Source organism: Mobula hypostoma, chromosome 23 (genome assembly GCF_963921235.1).
Source record: "Mobula hypostoma chromosome 23, sMobHyp1.1, whole genome shotgun sequence".
Taxonomy (NCBI): domain Eukaryota; kingdom Metazoa; phylum Chordata; class Chondrichthyes; order Myliobatiformes; family Myliobatidae; genus Mobula; species Mobula hypostoma.
In genome coordinates this window covers 26,550,934-26,572,794 of record NC_086119.1, presented here as the reverse complement: position 1 = coordinate 26,572,794, position 21,861 = coordinate 26,550,934, and the positions used below count along the sequence as shown (strand labels likewise).

General features: G+C 40.3%; 1 protein-coding gene across 3 annotated transcripts in view; it reads right to left on the bottom strand.

Annotated features, from left to right (window-relative positions):
* LOC134336737 (sialate:O-sulfotransferase 1-like) overlaps positions 1-21,861 on the bottom strand; it is a 147,732-nt gene that overhangs the window by 31,789 nt on the left and 94,082 nt on the right. For all 3 annotated transcript variants that reach the window (XM_063031150.1, XM_063031151.1, XM_063031149.1), the window contains 2 exons: positions 15,211-15,332; positions 226-400 (listed from right to left, as the gene is read on the bottom strand). In XM_063031150.1, the coding sequence (XP_062887220.1) occupies positions 226-400; positions 15,211-15,332 (297 nt within the window). The remainder of the gene's footprint in view (positions 1-225; positions 401-15,210; positions 15,333-21,861) is intronic.

Here is a 21,861-nt window from a genome sequence, read left to right as displayed (position 1 = left end):
GCTAATTATACACAATCCAATGTCTCCTCAGGAACTGTGACATGCAAAATGTGCTGACTGCCTGTACTCACTTCTTTTAAACTGTCTCTCTCTCTCTCTCTACGCAATCCAATGTTTCCTCTGGAACTGTAGCATGCAGAACCTACTGAAAGTAATTTCTGTTGCCTTCAGGTTTCAAAATCAACATGTCACTTTTGTGCCACAGAACGTGATGTTCCAGTTTACCTTGAACAGGAGTCTGGTAGATAACACAGTAATTCTCATCTCCTAAGAACTCTGTTGTCGTGTCACTTGACAGCCTCCCACAGAGCTGGTCGTTCACAATGTCATGAAGCGTGAAGTGAGTTGTGGCAAATCCACAGTAACATTCTGTTCTTCTGATGACAACGAGGGGAAATTCCTGTCAAAGAAAATTACATGAAATTGTGACATGGGCTCCCGAATCTCTTTTTAAGCTGGTACCCTGCAAGTTGCTGTATCTTTGCTGTCAAGTGAGGAAAAGAGTTCTTTCTTCTTGTTGACTGCACACTTAAAAAAAAAGCAATCGTGTTGTTCTACTCGAGTATTTAGACCCTAGCTTGCACGTTGGTGAGATTGCTCATAAACAGTAATCCAATGCAAATTTTACAGAGTTTTAGAACAATGATAAATGAATTTAAAAGCCCAAGTACTTTGCCAAAATTAGTGAAGAAAACTTCACCTCCCAATTCTTCTTTTGTTAGTGACACTAAAGTAAACTTCTTGACAAAGTTTTCTATGGTGCCAATCCTTTTGAGTATAAATCTATTCAATAAACAGCATGCTTAGCACTGCAGACAGGGAATACATTTCCAGGTGATTTTACCTCGTGAAGATATTTTCTGCTACACATATCTTTAAATCCAGTAATTTTTTTTGCAGTTTAATGTAATTTTAATGCAATGAATCAAGCCATTAAAGATAATAGCTGCCAAAATTGATTGCTTAATATTCTGATATTTATTACAAAGAATTTCATATTTTGTTAAGATAAATTATTAATCAATATTGACCTGTCCTGAGAGTGTCCAATTCCTGGTTGTGTTCTTTGCATCTGTCTTTTATTATGCAAAATACAGATTGAGTACCCCTTATCCGAAATGCTTGGGGCAGGAAGCGTTTTGGATTCTGGATTTTTAAAAAAATTGAATATATAACATTATAGGGGATCACCGCCATCTCTGATTGAATTTATGTTCCACTGGTAAGCAGCCTTGGCCTTGCACTTGTTCATCACACATATGTGCTGATGCAGCTGTTCAGCAAGTTAAATTTTCATCAGTGACAATCTTGGCAAACTCATCAATGAATTTCTCTGCTGCTTCATGAACAGCAGATGCTTTATTCCCACAAACCTTTAAAAAAGTAATGTCGTGCCTTTTCTTAAATCTCTGCAACCAGCCTGCTGAATATTCACAATAACCTTCCATTTTCAGTTCATCATGGTAGATCTTTGCTTCATGATCAGCAAACCGTTAAGCGGCAAATGTTCACTTCAATACTGATGACTCCACTTTTACGATACACAGTCGAGATCTTCATTTTTCACTTCATGCAGTGTTTTTCTATTTTTCATTAACTTCTGTTTATTGCATGCATGAGGTCACTTCTCAGAATTATCTGTGGTGTGCAAAGACCTGCACAACTACTGGGAACTTGCCCAGCGTCTTGCAGAATTTTCCATTTGTGGCGTCATGTCCACACTCAAAAAAAAATTCAGGTTTTGAAAGTTTTTGGATTTTATAATTTTTGATAAGAGGTAGTCTACCTGTACTGTCATTCCTATGTGCTACTCCTGTGAAATCTACATTTGGGTCTATTCCAAGCTGCCAGAGATTTCCCTTAATGTATGATGACTGTCAGAAAGTTCGTTTGTCATCAATTCCAGCTGCAGCCAGTAATAGATCCATTACATTAGATGAATTGGTCATTCAGCCAGAGCTGAAGTGCATGTGCAACACAACTTGAATGAATCCAGAGTATGAAGCTATACAGCAGGAATGGGAGTCCAATGGAAGACATTTGTATGCAAGTTATTCACATTTCTGTACAGGCACTTGTGTGAAATTAAAACAACATGCTTTTGGTACTTAGCAGACCAGGCCGCATCTACAGAGATCGAAACAATGTTAGCATTTCAGTCAAAAATCCTTTGTCAAACCCAGAAAAGGTACAGGAGAACCATACTTCAGCAAGTCACTGGGGATATTAGTCTTCCAAAGGTAGCTTTGAAAACAATCTCAAACATTTTTAGCTTCTCGAACTGGAAAATGAGAAGTGTTTAAGATGGCTTTTCAAGACGTGGAATGATTTCTCCTGGCCATTTTCTGTCACACTGAAACCCAATGTAATCCTTTTTCCCCAGATGAGATAAAATACAAAATCTGGCAGGTACATGTAATCTTAGAACATCACACAGTACTTCACAACCAATTGGGTAACCTTGAAGTGTTGTCGCATTGTGCAGGAAATGTAAGAAATTTGTAATAATAAGTTTTTTATATTGTAATGATGTTAGCTGAAGGAGACATATTTGCTAGGACACTGAGGAGGACTCAACTGTCCTCCTTCAGAGCAGTTGTCAGTGCTTTGTTCAACGTTTCAATCAAAAGAAAGCTCTCCTGGTAGTGTGCTGCCTAGTAGTCCAACAGGATCAAGAATTTCTTGCTTCCATTTCTAGTTCTGTGGATTCTAATGTGGCTGATGGGACCAATATGTCATAAATGGGGCAGTGGGCTTTTGTGTACTACTAGCAACTGTGGTACTGAACGAAGTACTAACCAGAATGCTCTTTCTCATTTTAGAAACTGATGAGCTATGTCAGTGAGATATCACATTTTTTTCTCACCACTTTACCCACCACCCCACTCTTCAAGAGGATCTGAATTTTTACTCTGTCATCTCTTACCATGATGGAGCTTCAAGCAGTTTTTAAAAGTCTGGTGTCAGGTGTGAGAACCACATAGACTTCCCTTTCTAGCAGACTATAATTAAGGCCTCATTGCTGGCGATGTTGATCTGGCAGAGGATGTCGGCATTGGTTCACTTAAACTGGCAGTGGGGATTTGGAGAATATTTTTATATACAGACCGCACTGATGATTTCTCTCCACTACAGATGGTTGTAGGTAATCTGTCTCTCAGAACACACAGAAGAGTAAGAAACTCTGCTACCCATGAGCTCTATGCCATATCTGAGGTCTTGAACTTTAAATACTACTTTGCTTAGATTGTTGAAGACTGTGCTAGTGCGTTGAAAATGGAATAGTAAATTTCACTGATAGGTGTCTACCTTCACTGATGGGTGGGTCTTGAGAATTGTGAAAAGGTATGCATTTTTCAGGAGCGTGACATGGACCTTCATTGCTGGTGGGTGGTGTTCCATAATGGTTTTATCTCTTGTATGCTTCAGTGAACAAGTTGAACATGACAGAATCAGAAGAGTAGCACAGTTAATTGCCACAGTTTATGGCCTGAAAGTTTTAGTTACCCTCTGCTTTTACAATCTGGTTCATGGAGGGGGTTCACGATGTACACTTCTTAATCCTTTTATATGTATTCTGAAAAATTGTCAGCAATGGCATTTGCAAGAAAAATAAGATGAAGGTTGAAGACATTCACCCCAAGGAATTCAACTGACCTTAGGGCACAATTGCAATCAAACTTTTTTTTAAACAAAGGTTTATTCAATGACTATAGCAATAGTGCAATACATTATACAATAATCAAGGGCTTCATAAGCTATTAACAGTTTCTAATTAAAATAATAGTCTTACTATCTACAACACACTCGAGCCTCATCAAACATCTACTTTGGCATCAGAACCAACAGATAAAAAAAAACTGCTGAGACAGGAGCATGTCAGTTCACAGCAGCAGAGTGGAGTCTCCTGCAAAATATCAATATTGAATCCCAAACTAATTGGCAATAAAAAATCCTCTGTGTATTGTTACCACAGTTACCTATCCTTTTTATCTACTATAAATTACGCTTGACAACATAGAGGTTTTACAATGCTTTGAAATAAAAAAAATAGTTTTTTTAATTCAAGATCTCCCTCAGAAAGGCAGAAATCAAACCAGTAATGTGAGATTCAAACCTGCTTGATACCACTTGAGAAATGATTTCCCTTTATTTGCATTTTGTACCAGTACTAATACCTTTTACTAATACTGATCACATTGTTACTAACTGGATGGCAACTTTAAATGACCAACAATGGAATTGTTAATGGAATATTAATTTCATTTTTAATACCACCACTCAGAGATACATCAGCTCGAATAAATGCAGCAAATTCCCAAGGATCAACAAAGCATATTTTACCCACTTCTCATCCTTTGCTTTAATTTGTTTGTCTCACATATTTCCTCCGGGTGCTCTGGTTTCCTCCCACAGTCCAAAGACATACTGGCTGGTAGGTTAGTTGGCCATTGTAAATTGTCCCGTGATTAGACTAAGATTAAATCGGGGAATTGCTGTGTGGTGCAGCTCAAAGGGCCGATTCCACACTATATCTCAATAAATAATTAAATGTTAAATGGGGCAGTCATCTAGTTATTATTAAGAAAAAATATACATGCGTTCTGGAAATCCGAAATACAAATAAAAAATGCTATAAACAAGATCAGACAAAATGGAAAGATTATCCATCTGAAATACCAACGCCATTTTATCAAAACAATATAAACATACTATTTGTTCCCAAAAATGAAATAAATTAAGGATAAACATGTCGTTCTGCACCACTAATTAAAGGAATTAACTTTTTTCAGGTTTTGAGGTTTTAAATCATCAGCACATGTAACTTCAGAATTAATGTGTTTTGTTTCTGCATCCTGTTGGGGCTCTATCTTACCTCCCATAGTACACTTGAAAAAATAAATGCATGAACGGGCAGAGATGTGTTAACAAAATAAAGAATGCGAAAATGGAGCAGTATATTAAAAATATTTTGCTCTATTATTATTCCAACAGTTTTTTTTGCATAAATGCACACCCGAAAAGGAGATTTAATTGGGTTTCAGAATTAACTTTAACGTGCAAACTCCCACAGAATGGATGCAAATGTACATGCAGTTCTGTAGCATGGATTATGTCGGCCATCACTAATATCATACTTTCCTGCCAAGGTCTTGCAATTTAATCTTTATAAGGAAAAGAATAGCTTTTCCTTTTAATATGTTTCTGCTGCACAAAATGCCTTCAGAGAGAAATCATCTTGTCCCATTAATGGTACCATGCAAAACATTTCAGTATCAAGGTTTGCATCTCTATTGACAAATTCTGTAAATATTGTAGAGGGAGGAGTGAATACGGACAATTTGCAGAAAGGTGCACAAGCAATTGGGTTATCATTGTGGGAGCTTTAACTTTATTAATATTGACTGGAAATGGTCTTAGATGGGGAAGAATTTCTGAACTTCTCCAAGATAGATTTGAGGCAATATGTAGATGATTATATCAGACAAGGGGCTCTATTGGATTTATTTTTGGTAAATTAAGCCAAGCAAATGGCAGAAATGCTAGAGAGTGGACACTGGGAACAGTAATTATCATTCTTTAAGCTTCAGATTAGACTTGAAGAGGGGTAAGGACGGTCTGCAAGTCAGGGTCCTAAATTGGAGGGAAAACCTTTGTTCGATAGCATAATGCAAAACCCGGCAGGAATGGATTGGGTGCAGCTGCTTGTAGGTGAAATAGGACCAAATAAACATGAGTCTTTTAAAAGGTGATAGGGAGAGATCAGTCAGGAGACTGATCCAAAATGTTAAAGTCCATGAGATTCAAGGCAAGCTGGCAAAGTCAGCTTGGTAATAGGAGGTAGAAGATGGTGGTGAAGAGCTGCTGATGGAGTCTGTGACTGTAGGTACATTACAAGGATCTATGCTATGACACGTGATGTTTGTTACTTGGATGTGAATGTACATGGCTACTAAGTTTGCAGATAATACAAAAATTGATGATGTGGATAGAAGGGAAAATTGATTAAGGTGACAGCAGGAAAAAATGTCAGCTGGAAAGTCAATCAGTGCAATGGCAAATGTGAGGAGGTGTACTCTGGGAAGATAAACAAACAGTAGGATAACCGTGGGGGGTCTCAGGAGTGTTGATGAACAAAGGACCCATGGAGTGCAATAACTGGGAGCCTTGTAAAGGGGAGATAATGAGAATTCTAAGCAGATATGTTCCTGTGAGAGTGAAAGACAAGGACAGCAAGATTAGCGAACACCAGATGGGATGCTAAGTGACCGTTGGGAAACAAAGCATGGCAGATATGGGCAACTGGGAATCTAATGATACTTATGCGTGGGGCCTAGAACAGATACTCTGAAATTATAACACTGAGGTATTTAAAGTTGCTGACCCTCTCCACCTCTGAGTTGTTCGGCATCACTCAGCCAGATTTTCAATCTCAGACATCCCACCTCTCCCAGAAGTTCCGGGAGTCTCCTGCATATTGATAGCGGCTTCCTGATGCCCGGAAATTATATACAACATTCCGCAAATCAATTTTTTGGAGAGGGAGAGGGAGAGCGAGCATCCTGATTGGTCTCTCTTCGTGCTAAGTAGACCCATCAGTTTTCTCTGTGGGCGGGCTTTACAATCGACCTCAAAAATAATGACGGTGTTGCTCGCTGTACTGTTTGCAACAGTGACTTTTCTATTGCCCATGGTGGCCCAGACTGTAAGAGACATGTTGAGGTGAGTTTAACAGGTGTCATTCATTCATTAGCATAGCTAACGTTATTTAAACTAGCTGGCTAGCTGCTAAGGAGCTACTCTATTGATGTCCTACGTGATGATGCCAAACTCCCTGCAGACTTACTTAAAGTTGTAATAGAATAAAGATAATGTAATATAATGCATGCATATATTTTAATGCCACATTTTCTGTATATATCCAACTTTGTTTACAGGTTAGACAAAGTCACTAAACAAAGTATTACATACACCCTTGGAGGTCGCCGAGGGGTGGGGTTGGGAAGGGGGGATATGGGGTTGCAGGGGCGGGGGTGCTACCTTCCTGAAATGGTGGCGCTACCTCCCTGAAATGACTTTTAGCAGGGTGGGATGTCTGCAATCTCCATCTTCAATGCTGATTTGTCATCACTTCTGATTTAGCCATCGACAGTGGTGATGAGAGCAAACTTAAATATGGCATTGGAGCTGTGCTTAGCCTCACAGTCGTAAGTATAAAGTGTGTGGAGCAGGGGACTAGGCACTGAGCCTTGTGGTGTGCCTGCGCTAATGGAGATCGTGGAGGAGATTTTGTAACCAATCTGAATTGATGGGGCCTGCAGGTGAGGAAGTCGAGAATCCAATTGCACAAGGAGGTATTGAGACCAAGGACTTGAAGCTTATTGATTAGTTTTAAGGAGACGATGGTATTAAATGCGCAGCTGTAGTTGACAAAGAATATACTGATATATGCATCTCTGCTTTTCAGCTATTCCAGGGTTGAGTGAAGAGCCAGTGAAATGGTGTCTGCTGTGGACCTGCTGTGTCGGTACGCAAATTAGAGTGGATCTAAGTCACTTCTCACAGGAGTTGATATGTTTCATCAACAACCCCTCACAGCACTTCATCACAATGGATGTAAGTGTTACTGGATGATAGTCATTGACAGAGGTTACCACGTTCTTCTTAGGCACCAGTATAACTGAAGCCTGCTTGAAGCATGTGGGGTCGTCAGACAACCAAAGTCAGAGGTCAAGGATATCCAGCCAGTTGATTAGCACAGGTCTTTAGTACTCAACCAGGTACCCCATCAGGCTTTCTGTGGGTTCACTCTTCTGAAGGATCCTCTCACATTGGCCTCAGAGGATCATCATGGGCTGCGAGAGTTTGTGAAGTTTCCTCCATGTTTTGATGGTCAAGGTAAGCATAGAAGGCATTGTGCTCAGCTGGGAGTGAAGCCTTATTGACACATATGTCACTTGATTTCACTTCATTCAAGCCCTGCCATAGTTGTTCAGCATCCTTCAGTGATTCAAGTTTAGTCCAGAATTGCCACTTCACACTTCGTGGCTTTCTGGACGTTGTACCTGGACCTCTTTTTTTTTTACTTGTTTGCCAGACATGAATGCCACTGACCTGGTCCTCTGCAGATTGTGGATCTCGCTGCTCATCCAGGGCTTCTAGTTAGGGAAGACTCTGAATGATTTTGAGGGGACATATTCATCTGTAACTGTTTTTATAAAGTTTGTGACAACTGTGCTGTGAAGGGTCAAAAACCCTTTGACCCTTCAAAAAGCTGCCACAATACACATGGATACTAGCTGCCTATTACAGAAGATCGCACAGCTCCCTCTAACTGGTTGGCAATCCATGTAACTTTCAGCAGGGAGCCCACACCCTGTCTCAGCTTGCTTCTTTTTTGTCAGATGATACTGTAGCAACTTTTAGTAGCTAAATTACACCCTCAAATCAGGTAAGTTAACTTAGTGTGCTGATCAGGAAGTCTGCCAGAGGAAGTAGGATCTCCTAGTGGCCACACATTTTAATTCCACATCCCATTCCCATTCTGATATGTCTATCCACGGCCTCCTCTACTGTCAAGATGAAGCCACACTCAGGTTGGAGGAACAACACCTTATATTCCATCTGGGTAGCCTCCAACCTGATGGCATGAACATTGACTTCTCAAACTTCCGCTAATGTCCCACCTCCCCCTCGTACCCCATCCGTTATTTATTTATATACACACATTCTTTTTCTCTCTCTCCTTTTTCTCCCTCTGTCCCTCTCACTATACCCCTTGCCCATCCTCTGGGCTTTGCCCCCCTCCCCCTTTTCTTTCTCCCTCGGCCTCCTGTCCCTCTCATATCCCTTTTGCCAATTAACTGTCCAGCTCTTGGCTCCATCCCTCCCCCTCCTGTCTTCTCCTATCATTTTGGATCTCCCCCTCCCCCTCCCACTTTTAAATCTCTTACTAGCTCTTCTTTCAGTTACTCCTGACGAAGGGTCTCGACCTGAAATGTCAACTGTACCTCTTCCAAGAGATACTGCCTTGCCTGCTACGTTCACCAGCAATTTTGATGTGTGTTGCAGGAATAAAGATGTCATTTGACAATTAGGATTTTGATAGCATCACAGCTGCAGTATTGTACTGTATTTTGTACTGTATCTCCTTTCTGAAAAAAATGGTGCACTTGCCATAGAAGAACAGCGACAACCTTCATCCAACTGGCTCCAGGATTGTTAGGTTTGCTCTGCAAGGAGCAACTGAGTGAACTATGTCTGCTGTCAACAGAGTTTCGATGAATGAGGGGTGATCTTTAGCAGGAGGGTGGTGAATCTGTGGAATTTGTTGCCACAAGTGGCTGCGGGGGCTGGGTCATTGCCTGTTTTTATGGCGGAGTTTGATAGGTTCTTGTTTAGTCAGGGCTTGAAAGGTTACAGGGAGAAGGCAGAATAATGAGGTTGGGAGGGAAATGGATCAGCCATGATAAAATACTGGAGTGCATTCGATGGTCTGAATGGTCTAATTCTGTTCCTATGTCTTATGGTCTTAACTGAAGCTGAAAAGTAAATACAGGCTTTGACAGGATGGAAGTAGTGAGGATGTTTACCTTGGTTGTCATTACCTTGGCAGAGGTTACAGTACCATAACAAGGAGAAAGCTGCTTAGAACAGAAATGAGGGCATAGGTTTGCAGAAACTGGGTGAAATAAGGCATAGGTGGGTAATGCAAACAATTGGGACAAAGTAGAAGGTCAGTTATGGTCTTTCCAGGTGGCGGAAAAGATCCAAACAGACAACTACAGGTGCACATTCCTTTATCCGAAATTCTGAAATCCAGAAAGCTCTGAAAGCCGAAAGTTTTTTTTCGCCGACAGCTGATGTCACTTGGGTGTGACGTGGCAGCACTAGCAGAGGCCGCCTGACGTCAGTTGTGGCTCAGCGCTCGTACTGTTTACACGTGCATTTGCTGTTCGCTGATACTTTGTGTTCACTGTTGACTTTGTGTTTAATTTCACTGTGAAAATGTCAAAAAGAGCTGCAGATTCCCCTATGGGTAACAATGAGAAAAAGAGAAGGAATCTTCTCTATCAATAACGCAGAAAGTGGAGTTATTGCAGAAGCTTGATTGTGGCATCTTACTGAAGAAAATAGTGTCGGAACTACCACTGTATATGATTTAAATAAAAAGACAAGTTACTGAAGTTTTATAGTGACAGTGACGTTCTACATCTATTCCAATAAGTCATTTACCATGTGTTTGATTTGGTTCATTTGAAGCTGTATATTTTTTATGTTTTATTGAATGTTTTTGTTGGAAATAAAATTTCTTCTTGTCATTATTCCTTAAACAATACAGTATAACAATTATTTACATAGCATTTACATTGTATTAGGTATTATAAGTAATCTAGAGATGATTTAAAGTATACAGGAGGATGTGTGTAGGTTTGGTGTGCCGCTGGGGTCTTAAAAGTCCACCGCACTGAAACAAGTTAAATAAGGGACTTGAGCTTAAGTGTTTTATTCGGTATCGGTGGGGGCGGGGGGGACGGTGTCTGAAATCCGAAAAATTCTGAATTCTGAAATACAACTGGCCCCAAGGATTTCGGATAAGGGATTGTGGACAACTGGCCCCAAGGATTTCGGATAAGGGATTGTGGACCTGTAGTATATTCCTGCTCCTATTTCTTACATTCATATGCTCTCACATCAAAAGAGAAATTTGACGTCATTGCAACTTTTACAACTGCATCAAAAATTTAAAATTTTTTAAATATCTTGCCTACTTAAAATTAGTCTTTACATTAAGGCTTATAAATGTCTTGGCTTTAAGCTAAGCACAGAACGCTTGGATGTGGGCCATAATTATGCTCTGTATAAAATTTGCTTACTGTTATGACCCACACTTAACCTCTGACAGCAATAACCCTTTTTTAAGCCTACTGGTCTCCATTAAAACAGGCTTATGCTCTAATGGTTGTTATTCTTCAATAAGTTGCTTTTAAGGCCACAGAAGTAAATGCAATTCAGTACACCATTGCAAAACACACATCAATAAACAGTGAAAGATTACTTGAGCCTTCATACACAATCCTTCAACACACAAGTAAAAACTGAGTGAAGACAATAATAGTAAATAATAAAGTTATATAGCATAGAAAGGGGCCCTTTGGCCTAGTTGGTCTATGCCAACCAAGATTCCCATATAATCAGGTCCCATTTTTACCATATCTTCCTCCAAAACTTTTCTATCCCTGTACTTGCCCAAATACCTTTTAAATGTTGTTAATGTATGTACCTCAACCACTTCCTCAGGCAGCTAAGTCCATATACCCACTACCCTCTGGGTTTAAAAAGATTCCTGTCAGGTTCCTATTAAATATTTACCCATTCACCTTATAATTTTGCCTTCCAGTTCTTGATTCCTAAATCCTGGGAATAAGACTGTGCACATAGATCCTATCTAAACTCCTCTATTCGATCATCCCTCATTCTCCTATGCTCCAAGGCAAAAATTCGCAACCTGCTCAACCTCTCCCCGTAACTCAGCCCCTCAGGTTCTAGCAACATCCTCGTAAATCTGCTCTGCACTCTTTACAGCTCAATGGCATCTTTCCTACAGCAGGGTGACGAAAACTGAAAACAATATTTCAAATGTGGCCTCACCAACATCTTGTACAACTGCAACAAAATATCCCAACTGATATACTCAATGCACAGAATAATAAAAGCCAGTGTATCAAAAGCCTTCCTCACCACTCTGTTCACCTGCAATACCATAACAGCAACTATATGCAAAACTGCTTCTGCAGGATTACTGTTGGGATTAAAATGGAACTTCCCACTGTAGACTTGGATGGTAAGTAGTTTCCTTCACATAGGCCTCACAGCATTGGGCTGTCTACTGCCATTCCCAATGGCGAATCAGCAGATCGTATACTTCTAAAGCCCCCCCGCCAAGCCTCAGGGTCGCTCGGCTCGCTGTCGTCTAAGGAAACAGCCCTTGGCCCCGCCAACCTGGGTAATTAGTTTGTGTGGATGCTGTGTGATGTACCCCACCCCGCCAAATAACAGACAATACACCAGATACGATTAAATGAATTACAGTTTATAGATATTACCAGAACTATATAATTAATAGAGATAAAATATAAAAGGAAGATAAAAGGCGCCACACTTATCAAAGTTCAATCTCTTCGTGCACAAACAGTTAGAGCTCTAGTAACGATCCTCTCTTCACCATTCGATCCCCTCTGACCACCTCGACCTGCCGCCTGGGACCAACAACAGTGGTCGACCAGACGCTCCACACGAGTCCGTCTCCGTCTCCTCTCCTTGCCATAGCCCCTGGACCTCGGACTCCTGCTCGGGGTCCGACCCCATTAGCCAACTCACGGTATCTTGTCCATTCTCTCTCTCTCTCTCTCTGTCGCGCCTTCTGCCACAAAACCCACATATCACAATAACTTACATACACACTAGAAAGAATAACATCTATCCCAATTGGTTCATTTACTCTGTTATCTATATTATAACCCAAGCAAAGTGCTAGCGCCAGAACTTTCTCAGCATTTAACATAACAAAGAAGCCATCTCAAGCGTAACATAACAAAAAAGCCATTTTAATTAGCCTACGCAGTAACATAAAAGAAAAAACCCTTACACTCCAGTTTAGCAATACAACACAGGAGCAGACCTTTCGGTTCCAATGAGCCTGTGCCACCCAGTTAAACCATGTGACAAGTTGACCTACTCACCCATACTTCTTTGGAACGTGGGAGGAAATCAGAGCATCTGGAGGAAACACACACAGTTCTGAGAACGTACAAACTCCTTACAGACCGCGGTGGAAGTGAACCAGAAGTTGCAGGTGCTTCAATAGCATTATGCCAACTGCTACGCTACCAAGCCCAAAATGGAGGATTGTCTTTGGGGTGTAGGTCAGGATGGTGACGATGCTGCATTTTCAGTTTATCTTAGCCCAAATTAGAGGTTAAGGTAATTTTCTTGCCATCTCATCTTGGTACTATTCCAGTAAATGTGACTGATCACACTGGGTTGCCTGATGCTGTGATCAATATTCATTCCTCCACCAATACCATGAAAAACAGATTAAATGACTATTCCACTCATTGCTTTTACAAGATTCTCAACAGCACTGGGCTGGCTGGTGGCGTAGTGGCAGCAGCGCCAGACTTCCAAGATCGAATCCAGCGGCTCTCTTGCACGCTTTCCATCTGTGCTGGGTTGAGGGTCGAGCTAGCAACTTGGCCTCGTAAAAATAAAAAAGCCTGCCAAAAAAATACACCGTTATGACAGCGTCCCGATGACTCCACTTGGAGTTAAGGGATTTCTTCTTCTTCTTCTTCAACAGCACTGGATGGTTACTATCATAAATCTAATTCTACTCTTGAGGGTAGCAGATTAATTATTCAGAGGTGAACTAGTGCAGACCATCAGCATTTTTAACTTCCCACATATCAAATGAATGATCCTGATTCACAGGTAATTACCAGTATAGAAAACTTGTGTGAATACTAATACCAATGGCCCTTACCCTAATTATCAGCTGGAGTCAGGAGAATTACTTGCTTGAGCCTTTCGAGTCATACTCTCATTTGGACCCACAGGAAAAGCCCAAACGCCAAATCAGGAGAGCAGGTTAAAATTGCTGGCAAGAGGATGATTGAGGGACTTTAGTGACTGATTTTAACATTGAGCTATTCTTTCCTTGGCTTTTAAATATCTTAATGAGAACGCAAAGGAAGGTGGTTTATTGCTGCACGTGCATGGTAAGATCTCATGACACAATGATTAAGACAAAAAAGTGATTTGTCTTGATTTTGAGAATGTTGCATTTTACTGTTTTGAATGGGACCAGGTGGCTCACGTGGATCAGCTCCCCCTGCTGAGGCTCTGCCCTTTGGTTTGAAGGCTGTAACTGATCTGACGGCTGGAGGTAGTTTGTGACCAACTGGTTTAGGCCTTTTATGCCCAATAGCTGCAAAAGAATGGCTGCTTGTTGATGCTTTCCTTCTCTGCTGTGATTCATTGAAATTTCATTCGAAAGGATTAACTACCATGCTCACAAGCAGTGCTTCTTTATCACCGTAGAAAACACCACATCAGGTATTAGCTTCCCCTGTATTTGCACAGCTCATCCCTGTAACTCTAAACTGCAATGACATTGTGTAACCATACCCTATGACATAACTCCACTGATTTCAGCTCTCACGTTACAGGTAATAGTTAATCTTTGTCAATTTTCCTCAATATTATGTTCAGGCCCATCATTTCATTGAAAATGAATCAGAATCTGAAAAAAAAAACTGAAGTGTAAAGAAAAATACTATAAACAAAGTTGGTCCATTGTCATAGCGCAGAAAGAAAAGGCACATTAATGTAACAAAAACACAGGGAAATACTATCCTATGCAATGATGCTCAGATGATAATGATCAAGCATCATTAGACAGACATTTATCCAAGGATGATATTACAATGGAAATAAATTTAAGTATATTGCATGTAGTTATTGTATAAAACAATAAACACTGCCAACAGGGCTTGGTCTCTAGGCAAGTTTCTTTCTCCTCCTCCTCCTCTGCATACCCCAGCCAAGGTTTTGAATTTTAAAAAAGATCAGCCGTGAGCACCCTAAGTTGTCCAGCAGGTTTGAATGACCAAATGACTTACTCCTCTTTCTGTCTGTGTTTCTGTTTCAGACCGATTGGCTGGTGAAGAGAGGGGAAAATGCCCTCCCAGAGACGGTACAATGGAAGAAATCGATAGAGAGTACACGGCTCCCCGAGGAGAATATGGTAAGATAACAATCACAAGCCAGTGGATGCCAGCTTGCTACAAGCATGTGAAAAAGCCAAAGTCTATTTTCCCCTCAACATTGTATGACAGAGCAGGTCAGGAAAAGGAGAACATGTGACTTCAATATACTTTTTGATTTTGCCTTCACACTTTTTGAGCAAGCATTTTTATTTTCAAAAGTTTAATCTTTAGTTGGTTGAGGAGCAAAACCAGCTAGAATCAATTCAGGAACTTCAGCTTACACAACAGACACTGCATGAGGAGTCATGTCAAGTGAGAACTTCCACGTTTGCCTGGGAATTTTGTAAATCTTACACCTTCAGCCTTTACACATTTCAAACAAAGACCAAAACCTATCCGCCATTACAATCACTGATCTTCTATAATGGAAAATTGCACTTACCTTTTTAGTACAGAACTCAGTGCATTTAACAACAGTCAGGTTAGGCTGGATCGAATAGACGGGGAAGGTTTCTGTTAGATTCGCAGGTACCTTGAAACATCCTCGATAGAGAACATTCCTATCTGAAGCAACATAAAAGGGCTTATTACTTTAAGTCAACAACAACGGAACTGTTGAAGCATTTACTGAAAAGACAATTTATTTTCATAAATGAGCATAGGCTATGACTCTGCTAACTGCGTTGGAAGTGCTGCTCACCCAAACCAGAGACTTCAGCTTTAGTTTGGTTGCCTGTGGGAGATTTTTGAAGAAACACTTCACAACCTTCTCAAACACTAAGAATGGCAGTCAATACATATGGATAACAGCAGCAACTTGAATTAAATAGAAGGAAAAAACATTTGGTTTCTTTGCGGAGCGTAATCGATACAAAAGATAAAACCAAGACAAATGAGGACCAGTGACAAAAAACCACAATTAATGGCATAGAATTGATATTAAAAACTTGAGAATGTGACAATATACAGATTAAATTATTAATGAATCGAAATTGTTCTAATTCTTTAAAAAGTTATATATTTGAGAGCGTGATGAAGTGATACTTGATATGATAGAGGATACCTCATAGTTCAATAAATTAATCTGAATAGAACTGCAGAATTAGGGGTTGCTAAACAATTACTGAGAACTGAAATAACAGAACTTCACTCATGGGTATGTCCATGAAAGTCAGCAGATAATGTGTAGTGACGATTAGCTGCTGACTGACCCAGCAACTATATTTTGTTTGAATGAGAAGGAAGAGTGCTGGGTCTGCTGCTGGTAATATTTTATCTTGAAATGTTGCCCAAAATATAATGTTATTTTTAATTTAAGAATAGAAGGAGGATTAAGGTTCAAAAGAACATTGTTTCCTTTATTGCTCTAATCCTAACAAATACTGAATAATCACATCTCTTGTCCTTCATAATTTTTTTTTCATTAATTTGTAAGAGCCCAATTAGTATTATGCTCTTCTCTCTCTCTCTCCATTCTTCTTTAAGATCCACTTTCAAAATACTTCTTTGATCAAGGTACAACTTTCCTTGAACATTTCTTTCTTCAATTTGTTGTCACACGGAGGATGTCCGTGAATCACACTGGACCGTGTTATCCATTGAAAGTTGCGTTTGAATGCAAGTTCTTGCTCTTGCAATGGATCAAATTAATTCTGTTCTATTTCCAAATAAAATCCAAGCAGATACCAGAATTACAAATTGATCCGCTGTGATTTGTCTTAAAAAGCTGAGCTCTATTTAATACTCACAACATGGTTCATCACATCAACTGATCGCAAACAGATTTCTGTTTATCCCACTAATTTCAACTCAATTAGAGTATTAATCATTATCAGTTTCTAAGCAGCATGCTTGGCTTTAATTCCGTTCCAATCTACAGATATTCTAATAGAGTTGTAAACTTCATAATTATTTTTTATTTGCCTCTTTCAGTCACTTTTATATAAAAACAAATTGCAGATGCTAAAAATCTAAAGTGAAATTGAAAATGCTGGAGGAACTCAGAAAGTCAAATATCTGTAAAAAGAAAAATAGTTAATATTTCAAGTTGATGATTTCTTGGTTTAGTATAACTATTCTTTTCAAAGATCATTGAACTGCATATGAATTCTGATTTCCTCTCCAAGGAAGCTGCCTCACCAGCTGAACACTTCCAAAATTTCAGATCTATTCCAAGATTTTTATCAATAGAAAACAGAACTAAATTATTTGTTTTAAATTGAACTATTCTCCTTAAACTTCATTAAGTCTTGCAAGTGGTTTTAATGTCTTGACAAGCCAAGATGATCCTAAAGGAAAATTCACCAGCATCTGTTTATGCATGTTTCCTGATGCTAAATATTCTATATTTAGAATATAGAAACATGTTTCCGATGTTGGGGGAGTCCAGAACCAGAGGCCACAATTTGAGCATAAGGGGTAGGCCATTTAGAACAGAGTTGAGGAAAAACTCTTTCACCCAGAGAGTTGTGGATCTGAGGAATGCTCTGCCTCAGAAGGCAGTGGAGGCCAATTCTCTGGATGCTTTCAAGAAAGAGTTAGATAGAGCTCTTAATGATAGCGGAGTCGAGGGATATGGGGAGAAGGCAGGAACGGGGTACTGATTGTGGATGATCAGCCATGATCACAGTGAATGGCAGTGCTGGCTTGAAGGGCCGAATGGCCTACTCCTGCACCTATTACCTGTTGTCTATTGTCTATACATAGAGTGTAAACTGGTTATATGGTATGGCCTTTCGCTGGTCTAGATCGACCATGGATATTGTGTCCTGGCTATCTAGGTTGTTTGTGTAGTGCCATCTGTGGCTGACAGAAGCAATGCAAGACTGGCAGTGTCTGTTGCAAAGGTCGTAACAATAATGCAGGTTGAAGCAGCAACCATATTACAGGTTAAGCACCCCTTATCCGAAATTTCAAAATCTGAAAACGTCAGAAATCCGAAATTGCTTTGAGCGCTGACATAATGTCACAATTGGAAAATTCCATAAGGCGCTAGGAAGGTTCCCAGGTGATGTGGTGATGTGCAGGTAGGTCTTGGTGCACCACAGTTCAGAGAAGTGACCTCACATATGTAATGAACAGAAGTTAATGAAAAATAGAAAAACACTGCATTAAGTGAAAAATGAAGATATTTGATTGTGTATTGAGGGAGTGGATTTGTCAGTGTTGGAGTGAACATATGCTGCTTAACGATATCCTGATCGTGAAGCAAGCAAAGATCTAACACGAAAAACTGAAAATTGAAGGTAATTGTAAATATTCAGCAGGCTGGTTGTAAAAATTCAAGAAAATACATGGCATTAAATTTTTAGAGATTTGTGGTGATAAAATGTCAGTTGATCACAAAGCAGCACAGAAACTCATTGATGAGTTGGCCAAATAGTTGCTGACAAAAATCTGGCATGCTGAATGGCTGCATCAATACATACGTGTGATGAACAAATGTAAGACAAACAACACACACAGAATGCTGGAAGAACTCAGCAGGCCAGGCAGTATCTATGTAAAAGAGTAAACAGTTGATGTTTCGGGCTAAGACCCTTCATCAGGTCTGGTGAAGAGTCTCGGCCCAAAACGTCAACTGTTTACTCTTTTACATAGATGCTGCCTGGCCAGCTGAGTTCTTCCAGCATTTTGTGTGCGTTACTTGGATTTTCAGCGTCTACAGATTTTCCTGTGTAAGTGTAAGACAAAGACTGCTTACTGGCAGCAGATAAATTCAAAGTCAAAGATTCAAGGTACATTTATTATCAAAGTATGTACACACTCTTCCTGCAGGCAGCCCCAAAACAAAGAAGCACCATGGAACCCTGTTCAAAGGAAAACATCAAACACTGTCTGTGCTAAAAAAGAACAAATTACACAGGCAGCAAAAAAATGAGCGAACACCACACAGAATATTAAACATCAAACTGCAGAGTTATTGAAACAGTATAAGAATGTTCAGTGTAGTTCATTTCAGTCCAATTTAACGCTGCGTTGTTCACTGACTGTAGGCTGCATAGCCAGTCTGCATCGAAGTACCCTGATCAAAATAGCAATAAAAATGATGTAACCAGAAACAAAAAAGACATACGACAAGAACTGCAGAGCCCCATAAAAAATGAATCCAATCCACAAACTGCTGATCAAACCCAGCCCAAGACCCAAGACTCCTGCACCTTCCTCTGGCAGCAGCAAGAGGCAGAGAGAGTCCGGTGAAACACAGCAGATGGTGCTGAACACCCACTCACCGTCCGCTCTCACTTGCTCGGCGATTTAATTGGTGGGATCGGCGAGTAATGGAGACAATCATGGGTTGCGATCTGCCATTAGGCTGCACATACAGTTATCAGCCTCGCTCCGCAACAGGCCGAACTCCCTCAGAGACAGCAAAAGCAACAGATCGCTGAGTCAGCCCAAAAACACATTGTCAAAATGTAAATTACAGGCTCCAATCGTACACAGGTTAGTTTTAGACATATATTTAAAAGAAGAAAAAGAAGAAGAAGTAGTTTTGTGAACTGTTTGCAGGACATCATCATCAATTGCGTTGGTCACTGGCGCCATCTTGCTACATAGGGTTGGGAATGATAGCAATGCCATACAGCCACTGACTGTCTACCTGTGTGACCAACGTAGTGATAGCCATTAAAGATTATATAAAACTACCTTCAGGGTATACGTATAAGTTGTATGTGTAATGTAAATGGATTTTGTGTTTAGACTTGGGTCCCATCCCCAAGGAATATCATTATATAGATACAAATATTCCAAAATCTGCAACACTCCTAGCCCCAAGCATTTCTGAAAGGGGTGCTCAACCTGTAAAATGAATGTGTAGGGTACCTTGGCCTGTTAACATACCTTAAAAGGTCCACACACTGCAAATTACTTTGAAGTGCAGGTATTCTAAGCCAACAAGGTCTCACAAGACAGGAATGAGCTGAACAGTCACTTAATAATACTTTTGATGATAATTGCTGGTGAGAGGATACCTGGGCTGGATGCTAGAAGATCTCTATACTCTTCATCAACTTGGGCACAAGACCTTTATTATTTGCCTGGCAGGACTTTGGTTTAGCATAGTATCAGATAACCAAATGCCTAGGGCAAGAGCAAGGTCGAACTGCTAGTCAAAACAATCAAAATGGCAGATGACGGAAATCTGAAAACAGACAATGCAATAATGCAGATCAGGCTGCAACAGATAGTTAAGAGAGTTAAGATAGAGATAGAGAAACTCCCGTTAGAGTTTGTGTAGAAAGTGCCCAGGATAGCAGTGAGCTTCAGGGATTGGTGCTGCATCTGTTGTTACCGTCTACGTTCTAGATTTAGATGATACACTGGATCAGCAAACTTGCGGTTCACACCAAGATTGGGTGCACAGTAAGCCACAAAGAAGGCTATCAAAGTCTGTAGCATGATCTGGACCAGCAGGGAAAATGGGCTGCAAAATGGCAGATAGAATTTAATGCCGATAAATCTGAGGTGTTGAATTTTGGGAGGACACAGCAGGGTAGGACTTGCGCAGTGAATGATAGTGCATTGAGGTGTGAGGTAAACAAGGAGATCAAAGAATAGAAATCCATAATTCTGTGAAAGTAATGACAGATGTGGATAGGACTGCAAAGACAGCTTTTGGCACATTCAAAATGCTGGAGGAACTCAGCAGACCAGGCAGCATCTACGGAAAAGAGTATCGTTGACATTACAGACCGAGACCCTTCAACAGGACTCATGGTCCTTCATAAGTCAATGGATGTTGCTGGGATCTGAAGGCCTGAATTATAGAGAAAGATTGAATAGGTTAGGATTTTTCTCTGGAGGGCAGGAGAATGAGGTGGAATCTCAGAGGTGTACAGAATTAAGAGGGGCATAGATGTGTTTAGGGTGAAAGGTGAAACGTTTAAGGGAACCTGAGGGGGATCTTTTTCCACTCAGATGGTGATGTGAAGGTGGAACGAGCTGCCAGCAGAAGTGGTAGATGCCAGTTGAACTGCAAAACTGAAGAGAAATTTGGATAGTTCTGTGGATGAAGGGGTATGGAGAGCTATGCTCTGAGTGCGGGTGCATGGGATGAAGCAGAAAAAACAGGTTGGCATAGACTAGATAGGCCGAAGGGCCTGCTTCGGTGCTGTAGTACTCCATGACAATAACACCTGCCCAAAAATCTGTAAAATTACAGCATCCTTCTTAATATCAAAATTTCACCACCACCACCCTAACTCCCTGCTAAAGAAAAGCGCCATCTTTGTATCTCAAGATACCTAGCTAATGCAGTGGAGCTTGTAGATGCAGTCTTCCTGCAGCTCCCTCTCTATTCCGCCAACCCAAGTCCGCATCGGAAGTTGAACACACTCTTCTCCTCACAGCAGTACCTTCTCCGCTGCTATTGAAGTGTTCACTTGAATGCATTGTATGATAATAACAACCAATATAATTACGATATGTGACAAAACAATTAAGTTAAAACAAGGGAAATTGTCGTTACATCTTGAGAGAACAAGAATGCAATTCAACAGTGCAGTCTTCCAGCAAAACGTGTACTTGAGATTAGAGATGCACAGCCTAATTAAATATTCTGAAATCTCTCTGCCTACAATTCGGTCTATTTTTTGGCTCTTGCAATAATTAATGCCCGACTCATGTTGTGATATATTTGTCACTACAATTCTGGATAAAGTGATCACTATTCCATTGAATTTTCTTCCCTTAGATATGCCATCTCCTACTCTTTCACTATGGGAACACCTGCGTCACCAAAGGAAGGCTTGCACTTAAAAAGCAGATTTGCAGACTGTCTCCACGGCCGAACAAAAGAGGAAAACGGATCCAAAAAAGGTTCAACCCGACTACCTCTAGTCAATGTCTGCAACAAAATTAATAAATAATTTAATAAACAAAAATCTGAAAGGCAGGGCAACACAGAAATTGAATCAATTACAGTATTTAGAGCTGTGTAATACTAGCTGGACTGAATTATATTATGCCAGACATTGGATTGCACTCATAACCTTGAAATTTCATAGCCAATGTAAACAAATCAGTAGTTGTCAAAATAAGCTTTTCACCAACATTTCCTCAGTATTTAGTCATTAAAGCCCCACCATCA